The sequence below is a fragment of the Mustelus asterias genome, chromosome 3 (genome assembly GCF_964213995.1).
Source record: "Mustelus asterias chromosome 3, sMusAst1.hap1.1, whole genome shotgun sequence".
Lineage (NCBI taxonomy): Eukaryota > Metazoa > Chordata > Chondrichthyes > Carcharhiniformes > Triakidae > Mustelus > Mustelus asterias.
The window spans coordinates 151,552,332-151,563,243 of NC_135803.1; the positions used below are offsets into that span (position 1 = coordinate 151,552,332).

At 44.2% G+C, this 10,912-nt stretch overlaps 1 protein-coding gene across 1 annotated transcript in view; it reads left to right on the plus strand.

The window, feature by feature from the left end:
* The window catches only part of LOC144491718 (transmembrane prolyl 4-hydroxylase-like), a 54,436-nt gene extending 47,316 nt beyond the window's left edge, over positions 1–7,120 (plus strand). The window contains exon 9 of the mRNA XM_078209932.1: positions 47–7,120. Within this exon, the coding sequence (XP_078066058.1) occupies positions 47–258 (212 nt within the window). The 3' untranslated portion in view covers positions 259–7,120. The remainder of the gene's footprint in view (positions 1–46) is intronic.
* The last annotated feature ends 3,792 nt before the right edge of the window (positions 7,121–10,912 follow it).

Sequence of the window (10,912 nt, forward strand, 5' to 3'; positions counted from 1 at the left end):
ATGTCTCCAAAACATGGTGGTAATTGTTTTCTTGTGACCCCTGCAGGCTGGGTGGGAGAGCAAGATGAGTACTCATTGCATGGTGGCTGTGTCGTCACCCGAGGAACCAAATGGATCGCCAACAATTGGATCAACATCGACCCGGATGTGCAGCGGCAAATCCAATTCCAACAGGCAATTTCCAAATACGCAAATGAAGAAACTCCTGCAGAGTGGGCAGTTGATAACATTTATCAGGATTTGCATGTGGAGCTGTGAATCTTCCAAAGCAGAATGCCTTTGAATGCTTACTGTGGACAAATGTCCTTATTTATTCGTCCATCCTTGATCAGGGTTCAGAAAGAAAAAAAATGTTGCGATCAATTGCCTTTGGTCATGAATGTTTCAATTTACCTTTAGCTTCCAATGGTAAAAGCTGGCAGGCTGTTTGACCGCATGTTGCATCACAGCCCCACCTGATCCTGATCCTGTCCCTGCCTGACATACGCTTTGGAACATGGATCATTGGCTAGAGATTAGACGTGGCTTCAAGCCATTTTGTTTTTGGCACCTTATTCTTTCCATTTCACCTTTAACCTGCTCAGCCCTGGATAAGAAGGTGGGCAGGCTGGTCAGCTGTTTGCACTCCTTGCCAGGAGAGAGTCTCCAGGGTGATGGATCTTTTTTTTTTGGTTCTGATGTGGTTTACTGTGATGGTGCTGTGCATTTCCAGCATTTCGTTTTTATTTCCGGTTTCCAGCTTTCACACCTTTAATTTTCAATTCTTTTTACGATTCACTCTTCCTTCTTTTGATGAAACATATCAATTTTGCTTCAAACTTTCTTGCAGTACACTCCAGTAAATGCTGAGAGGGTTTCCCCAGGGAATTATTAAACCCTTTAGGCTAGGAATGTCCCAGCTTCAATCATTGACCTGTACTGTGTTCACTGCTCTGCCGGAATGATGATGGGGAACTATAGTTGACTTTAGAGTGACTGCTTCCTGGTTTCTATCAAATCTGATTGGAAGTCAGTGTCTCTGTGGACACGGCAAGGATTGGACTTTATTGTGATGGCCTTGATTGTTGGATAGCTAGCTAATGCACCCTAAGCTCAGGTGAAGAATTGCAACTTCAGCCAGTGACTAGGAGTCATAGAGTGCTTCTGAAGCCACACTCTAGCACGTGAATAAGATCTTCAGTCGAGGTGAAAATCAGGAAGGGGGTTTGATATGATTTTAATAGGGATATGACAGAATAAAGCTGCTTCCAATAACTCTCAGCAGCGGACCACTATGCAGAGGCAGTCTCGGAGCTGAATCTAACTGGTTCTTACTGATGTCCAGATTAAATGCTCCACTGAGGGTCACTGAATAGAGATTAGGCTCAGAATTATGACTGTCGATCTGCCTGTCCCTAGATTTGTAGACTGTACAGATCAATGTTGTGCTACCGTGACAACCCAGCACAAACCCATCTGGTTCACTAATGCCCTTTTGGGAAGGGGATCTGCCATCCTTACCTGGTCTGGCCTACATGCGATTCCAGAGCCACAGCAATGTGGTTGACTCTCAACTGCTGTCCAAGGGCAACTAGGGATGGGCAATAAATGCTGGCCAGCCAGTGATGCCATGTCCCACGAATGAATAAAAAACAGTGATCAAACCTGAAGTTTTTCTGGCCATTCATGGTTTGGAAGCACACAGAGCAATGTATTTACCAACTGAGCATCAGGAAAGATTATAGAACTCCACTGTGACCAATTCTCGAGTTGGATCAATAGTTCTCAGACTTTTGGATACATCAACTGTGGCACACACTAAAGCAAGTTATCTGGGTGTCATGTGATGTCAGCATTTAATTAAGGGAAAAGAAAGTTTCTCAATGTACAGTATTTAGAAAAAGATAATATATATTTGCCCAAATAGTATATTTACTCAGTGCATAGATATTTATTTATTTTTAAATCTGCATGTAGCAAATTTCTGTGTTAATCTGTAAAGCATCATGTTTCTTATTTTGTATGTTGAGCTTTGTTCCTTTTATTTTTGTTTTTTTTCCATTTCTACATCTCTTCCCTCAAATAAACGGTCACCTTCACTGGATGGCAGATGGGCTGCGAGAGGGGAAGGATTTGTTTGCCGAGACTGCCAAAATCAAACTCTTGTGGCAAATAAGTTGATTTGGTAGGCATACCCAAAGTTAAACTTGCAGCTGCATTGTGGGAACCTTGGATTGCTGTCACTCGGACCCTAGCCTTCTCTTCTGGGTTCCCTCCATTGTTTCTTTTGTTCTGAGATTAATTCTTTCCACTTTCAATTTCTCTCATCCTCTTCTCCAGATATTGCCGCCTGCTAGGGTTCAGATCCATGGCTCGGTGATTCCCAACCTCTCACCCAAGTAGCCATTACTCATCTGTTGAGCCTAGACACTGTGGCTGGAACTTTCCTGCTGTTCGTACCGGCGGGATATTCCGGTCCCGCTGATGGGCATCCCTGCCACGGGTTTCACAGCGGTGAGGGGTGCATTCAGTGGGAAACCCTGTTAATAACGGCAGGACCTGAAGTTCCTGCCGCTGATCACTGCCAGGCCGCCTCCTGCCGCTGCGAAACATGTGGCAGGCTGCACGGTAAATCCCACCCCACATCTCAACAGACTGTTACACTATGGAGGGCATCCTAACTGAGTCAAGTCCTGATTCCCAGTGTCCACTTTCCTAAAAAAAGGGCATTCCGCAGGAATAGGCCATTCAATCCCCCTGAGCCTGCTTCACCGTTTAGTAAAATCATGGCTATTTTCCTGCCATACCCCCTGATTCCCTTAGTACAGTATTCAAAAATCTATTTATCTCTGTCTTGAATATACTCAGTGCCCCCTAGAGTAGAGAACTCCAAAGGTTCACAATCACCTGAGTGAATAAATTTCTCCACCTCAGTCCTAATACGGAGCTGTTATTCTGAGACTGACCCTGAATTCTAGATTCTCCAGCCAGGGGAAACGTCCTTCTCACATCTATGCTGTCAAGTTCCTTAAGAATTTTAGAAATCCAAATTAGATCATCTCTCATTCTTCTAAACACTAGGGAATATAGGCTAAATGTACTCAATATCTCTCCATGCCAGAAATCAATCTATTGGACCTTCATTGCACTCCCGCTAAAGCAAGTATATTCTTCCCAGATCAAAGTTGGACATAGTACTCCAAGTGTGATCTCACCAAAGTGCTATTTAATTGCACTAAGACCTCTTATTTGGAGGTCACTGGAAAACAATGAGGAACAGAGCATTCTTCCAGTCTACAAGCTTTGAACTAATTCACCAATGACACTTGTGTTTTAGCATCAGGAATGTAAGACATTTACAGTTCTGTCTGCATCATGACACTTGTACTTAAAGCAATAGTTCAGCCCCTCCACTGAGGATGCTTTTCACAACTGCCCTAGTCCTGGAAATGAAAAGCATTGTAAGAGAAGGGCAGGTTAATTTCCCAGCTTGAGCCTTTTGTCACAAGTAGTGTTCTCGCAAATATTGCCCTCTTTCATAATCCAAGTGACATGCTGCATGTTTCCAGTGTATTTACCTCCAGAGAAGGAATAACTCCTGCCAAAAATGGAAGGACTGAAATCTGAGCCTCCATGTCTCCCCTTTGTCGCCTAAGGACACAACGAAATGTTTACACTCCCTACCACCTGTCGTGAGAGAAGAAAGTCACTCTCCCAGATTCCCGGAGTAAAGAAGTAAACGCTTTGCACACCAACGTTTAGAAACTCACTGAAGGACTTTTTTTAATGTGAAGATGCCGGTGTTGGTTTGGACAGTAAGAAGTCTCACAACACCAGGTTAAAGTCCAAAAGGTTTATTTGGAATCACGAGCTTTTGGAGCACTGTTCCATCAGGTGAGTGGGCTTTATTTTGTTACACTTAGGTACTTGGGGGAAGAAATGAGACCCTTTCTGCAGGACAGTCAAACTTATGTTTTAAAAATGGTGCCAGAGAGGATGAGATAATCATGGGGATTGACTGGAACTTGAAAGCTTTATAGGTTATGGAAGGAAGCAGATGAGATCTATCATTTGGAAATTCTGGGAAAGTGAGTTGAGAGCAAGGTTGAGTATTGAAAGTGCTTTATTATTGCTGTGGAATCTACATTTTTACTGTCTTCAGGAAGTCTTTGGTACTTTGGCACTAAATTGCATGGTTACCACAATCGTAGGATCTTACATTATGACAAATCATTTGTCTGAGTCACGGGTCTTGCTTTCAGCATAAGGAAGGTTGCAGGTGAATGTCTCAATTTCTTTCTCAGTTATTCATGGGATGTGGGCATCACTGGCTAGGCTTTAAACTGCTACAGTGTTGTAGGTACACCCACAATGCTGTTAGGCAGTTTAAGGATCTATATGGGGCGGCAAGTTAAATACCAGCCTGAAGAGGAAATGCCAGGTTAATAGCATCAGCAAAACTTTCTGACAATTGGAAGAAGGAGAGTAAAAGATGCATCAAACCTGCCCTAAGATCTAGTAAAGAAATGATGAATCCGGATGTACCATTGCTGGTGAACTTGTACGTAAGGGAAGCTCTATAACTGAATGCAATTTCTGAAAAAGTGCTAGAGGACCTGCAAAATTGTTTTTCAGGTTTTTGCTCTCACTGGGCTATAGCTTCCCTGCCCGCAGTTCTTTGGTATTGGCTCATATGGCCACCTGTGCCATGTGATGCACAGTCCAGGCACACTGATGAACAACATCCAGCTGAGTCTAAATCCTGTTCTTGCCTGCTTGAAATCTGCTTCATTTGTGTCCGTTCCAGCAGCGCTCACTAGTTACTAACCAGTAGGACCAATGATGTAATTTTCCTCTTGTCACCCCAGGTCAGCTCAACCAGAACACTTTGAACCCCAAGTGCCACCTTGGGTAAGATTAGCTAAATCAGTAGAGACCAAGGAATGATCCCGGGTTATAATCAGCATCACAAGAGCAGTGCATTTGCTTACTGTAGTTTTCATGAAAGCCAGGATTGAGTGTAACTTCAAAAGCCACATCTGGACAAGAGGAGGGGGAATATCCTCCTGATCTCTAATTACAAGGAAACCTTAAATGCGTGTACAAAGAACATAGTTACAATTTGACAACAGAAAGCGATCAGCCAGAATCGTGTACCTAAAGGGAGTGAAGCAGAAATTGGGCGACACAGTCTCAGTGGTGATGCCGATGCAAAAAAAACTATATTGATAAGCTGAATCAATTCTTTGTGGTTACAAGGCGGCACAGTGGTTAGCACTGCTGCCTCACAGCGCCAGGGACCCAGCTTCGATTCCTGGCAGTGACCTATCTGCGGAGTCTGCATGTTCTCCCCGTATCTGCATGGGTTTCCGCCAGGTACTCCTGTTTCCTCCCACAGTCTGCAAGATATGCTGGTTAGGTGCATTGGCCTTGCTAAATTCTCCCTCAGCGCACCCAAAACAAGCGCTGGAGTGTGGTGACTAGGGGATTTTCACAGTAACTTCATTGCAGTGTTAATGTCAGCCTACTTGTGACACTAATAAATAAACTTTAAATATATTTTGTGAAGTTAATTTCATTAAATGCTATAGCAATATAAAGGGAATCAAATAGCCAGAGTCTTGATTTGCAAGTTACAGTTACACAGTATAATGTTGGCCCTAGGCATGTACGTACAAACAGTCAAAGAATATTGAAGTATCTATGGTAGAATTCTTTCCCTTCCATTCCTGAATCCTGATTTCTAGGGTTTTGTACCTAACGCAGTTGATTGTTTTTCAGATGTATCTGTAAGCTATTCAATAATGGTGGGAATCACAGCTGAGCTTGAGCTTGCCACATGCATATTTTCTACTGATTCCACCGCCTCCCACCCCACCTCTGGACTGCGACACAGAAGCCCTTTCATTGCTGTTCTGATTTGAGTTCCTTAATGTGGGAATTGAACTTCCTGTTTGTTTGTTCCTATACGTAAGCAAAATTGCTCACTGAACCTCCATGATGAATTGGCCTATGTTTTCACTGGAGTGGTCCTACAGTTAACATGCTTGTGGTGGATCTGAGACATGCCTGCAGCAACACACAGGCCAGGCATGTCCACTGCCATAATATACAGGCATAACACACTTGCACTGCAATTAGCACATTAAAGAGTTTGAGTAATCCTAATCTCGTGCCTCATCATATATAATCATACAGCACAAAATAAGGGAGGCCATTTGGCCCATCATGCCTTTGCCCACTTTTAGCCTTAGCCCTGCAATGTATTTTTCCTCATTTAAGTATTTATCAAATTTCCTTTTGGAAGTTGCTATTGATTCTGCTTCCACCACCTTTTCAACCAGTACATTCTAGATCATTCCAACTTGCTGCTAAAAAGAAAATCTCATTTCCCCTCTGCTTCCTTTGCCAATTACTTTAAATTTGTGTCCTGTGATTGCTGAGCCTCCTGCCAGTGGAAACGATTTGTACCGATCTACTTTATCAAAACCCCTCATAATTCTGAACCCCTCTTTAACCCTTCCTTAACATTCTTTGCTCCAAGGAGAACAATCCCAACTTCTCTAGTCATCAACCTGAAATTTCTCAAAACAGTTCTAATCATAGTTTTTGTCTAGATTAATTTGAAAGATATTTAAAAGCAAAATTTAAATCAATCTATTTAATGGGCATTACCCTCACTGTGTGACATGTGATTATTTTTATATTGTATCCTGATACATTCATAACTTTATATTCCTGACATTGCCTGCAATTTGTGGCAGTAGCCTGTTTTTTTGGAATATTGTATTAAGGGAGTCGGTTCTATAATTAATTTTTCACTTTGTGACACTGAATTATTTAGTATTTATTTAAGTATGACAGTATTTTATTCATGAATATTTATTAGCTCCATTAGGGGAAGTGTTTTGTGTCTGGAAGTTTGCCAACATATTATTTTTAATTGTAGATTTTGCACTCAATTCCCCAAGACTTTCTTGGGTTACTCAGGTAATACATACCAGCTTGGTCTGAATAAAGACAACACATTTCTTGTCTGTGCTGCATGTGTACACTCGTTGAATTAGTCTGTCTGTATCGTATTTTTCAGTCTGCCTGTCTCTATGTTGACTTGTAAACAGTTGTGCAATCTTCAACAACAACCATTAAAAAAAAGTTAAAACTGAACTCATTCGGATTTCTTTTTGTAGTTTAATCTCTGCAACTGCATAACCAACTCTCCAGTTGTCTTGTTTGAAAACTCCAGCCCAGTGGAGTGGCTGAGAATACAACAACCTGCCCATAGACCGAGACCAATCACTGGCAACCTATCCAGGCAACTTGATCCTAATTGTGTTTGTATCGCTAATTACTGGTCTGAATTTCATGGGCTTGAAGGTTGGAAAAGTGCCATTTTCCTTGATAGATAAATCCTAAATCATAATTCCAGGATCTTTTGTTTTCAGCAACTCATCTGCAAGGTCACAGGAATGTCAATATAAACTCTTTATGGTACAGACCCATGCAGATGAAAGTTTGGAAATCCCAGCTTTGATTAGTGGATTTGCTAATGCAGTACTTGCACAGTAGAGGTTACGGTCTATACCCATGTAAGTGACACCAAATGGAGTTAGGCATGGAGAAAATCAATTGCCATAAATGGTATTCAAAGTAAGTTTATGAATAAAACTTTCTATATTTGATTTATTATTGCCACATGTATTAGTATACAGTGAAAAGTCTTGTTTCTTGCGTGCTATACAGACAAAGCATACCATTCATAGAGAAGGAGAGAGTGCAGAATGTAGTGTTACAGTCATAGCTAGGGTGTAGAGAAAGATCAACTTAATGCGAGGTAGGTCCATTCAAAAGTCTGATGGCAGCAGGGAAGAAGCTGTTCTTGAGTTAGTTGGTACGTGACCTCAAACTTTGTATCTTTTTCCTGAAGGAAGAAGGTGGAAGACAGTATATCCTAGGTGCGTGGGGTCCTTGATTATGCTGGCTGCTTTCGAGGCAGTAGGAAGTGTAGACAGAGTCAATGAATGGGAGGCTGGTTTGCGGATGGATTGGGCTTCATTCACGACCTTTTGTAGTTTCTTGCGGTCCTGGGCAGAGCAGGAGCCACACCAAGCTGTGATACAATCAGAAAGAATGCTTTCTATGGTGCATCTGTAAAAGTTGGTGAGAGTTGTAGCTGACATGCCAAATTTCCTTAGTCTTCTGAGAAAGTATTCACTTTTATTACAAAATTTGGATCTGCAGAACCAGCTAGTCCCACAGGCTGCAACTACACTGATAGTTGACACCTAAATTGAACAGGAAATACTGACAAAAGCGTGAACACCAATTGTGACAACTGAAATAAAGATCGAACATGTTGGTGACAATCAGCAAGTCTGGCAACATCTATGGAAAGAGAAACAGAGTTAACATTTCAGGTTGATGTCCTTTTGAGAGACAGAAGGGCCAGATTCTCCAGCCGTTCACACCCCACTGCCAGCGAGAACGGAGAACTCGGCCAAATCTCCGGTTACTGCAGCGGAACCAGAGAGACTCAACCGTGGGTGAAGTTGGAGATTCCAACCCAACATCTTTAAAAGGGGAATGATGTTGGGGATGCAAGGGGCTATCAGTGTACAAATATTTTAAGGTGATCGGACAGGTTAACAAAGGAGGAAGCGTATGACATTGTGAGTTTTACAAATCGAGGCATCAGACTACAAAAGCAAGGAAGCTAGGCTAAACCTACACTTTGATCCGAGCTGGAGTATTGTATTTCATTCTGGGCCTCACACTTTAGAAAGGACGTGAAGCCTTCAGAGAAGATGCAGCCAAGCCTCATTAGAATAGCTCAAAGGAGAATCTTACAATTTTATGGATAGAACCATAGAACCCTGACAGTGCAGAAGGAGACCGTTCGGCCCATCGAATCTACATGGACTCTCTGAAAGAGCATCTTACCCAGAGAGAACACTTCCCATTCCCGTTCGTGGGATGCAAACCAGTGTAGTGGAGAACATATCCCTCATCGAGAGCTTCAGGTTTTTAGGTGTGCAGATCACCAACAACCTGTCCTGGTTCCCCCCCCCCCCCCCCCCACCCCCCGCCCCCATGCCAACACTATAGTTAAGAAAGCCCACCAATGCCTCCACTTTCTCAGAAGACTAAGGAAATTTGGCATGTCAGCTACGACTCTCACCAACTTTTACAGATACACCATAGAAAGCATTCTTTCTGGTTGTATCACAGCTTGGCGTGGCTCCTGCTCTGCCCAAGACCACAAGGAACTACAAAAGGTCATGAATGTAGCCCAATCCATCACGCAAACCAGCCTCCCATCCATTTACTCGCTCCACACTTCCCACTGCCTCGGAAAAGCAGCCAACATAATTAAGGACTCCATGCACCTCGCACATTCTCTTCCGTCGGGAAAAAGGTAAAAAGTCTGAGGTCGACTCAAGAACAGCTTCTTCCCTGCTGCTGTCAGACTTTTGAATGGACCTACCTTGTATTAAGTTGATCTTTCTCTACACCCTAGCTATGACTATAACACTACATCTGCACTCCCTCCTTTCCTCTATGAATGGTATGCTTCACTGTATACTAATATATGTGACAATAAATCAAATCAAAAGCTCTCCAGTTTGACATTCTGATTATTCTCCTTCTGAGCAGCAGGGCTGGTGATTCTCAATTTCCAATGCAGACGTTTGTTAATCTGGACTCATTTGCAATTTGAAGGGGTTGGATTACGTACATAGAAACATATGCAGGAACTAGAAGCAGGAGTAGGCCATTTGGCCCTTCGAGCCTGTTCCGCCATTCACCATGATCATGGCTGATCATTGAATTCAATATCCTGATCTACTTTCCCCCCATATCGCTTGATCTATTTAGCCCCAAGAGCTATATCTAATTTCTTCTTGAAATCAGACACCGGGCCTGATTTTACCAAAACTTCGCGCCCGAACGCGGTAAAGTTGGGTGTCGGGCCTATACCGCGATCTGCACCCGATTCCGAGCAGACCGCAGCTTTACCGACACCCGATTCGAGCGCGGGTCCGGCCTGCGCCCGAATCGGGCGGCCCGATGATTTAAATGCATTTACATGCATTTAAATCGACTTAATGAACCGCGCACCCAACTCTACCGCCAAATCCCACTTTACCGTCTTCTGCCCCGATCTGCGTCCGCGCTGTAATCGACCTGCAAAATAAAAGTCTGAAGTCGCCGCTGCAGCCTCCGAAGAGCGGGGTCAGAGACTGCAACGGCTCTCTGACCCAGGTCATCCTCTGGTCGGGGCGGGAGGGGGGTGGGAGGAGGAGAGGGGGTGTGACATCTCATCCTCTGGTCAGGGGGTTCCGCTGTCTGTCTGCGGCCGATCCCTCCTGGCACCATCACTGGTTCACAACCAGCCACAGATTACCCTTCCCTGCAGGTGCGAGAGAGCGGGAGAGATGGTTGTGGCTGGTAGTGTACCAGTGATGGTGCCAGGAGGGATCGGCCGCAGACAGGCAGCGGAACCCCCTCAACCAGAGGATGAGACGTCACACCCCCTCACCTCCCCCCCCCAGGGGATGATCGGTCACAGCCCCTCCCCACCCAACCACCCTCCCCACCCAGGGGATGATCGGTCACACCCCCTCCCCTCCCACCCCCCAACCCCCCCAACCAGAGGATGAACGTCAGAGAGCTGCTCTGTCCGCTTTCTGCTTTTTTTTTCGCACCCGGGCGCGCTGTCAGATTTTTTTCAAACTGCACATGCGCAGTTCAGAGCTCCGATCGGTCTGCCAGTGCTAAGCCCCGCCCACAGCGCGAATCAGACCGGAGCTGGCAAAACCCGTATGGGCGCGCTGCAAAGAGGATTCCAGGTGCGGATCTATTTGACACCCAGATCCGGCACTTAGACTCAAAATGGTAAAATTCCCCCCAACGTTTTGATCTCAAATACTTT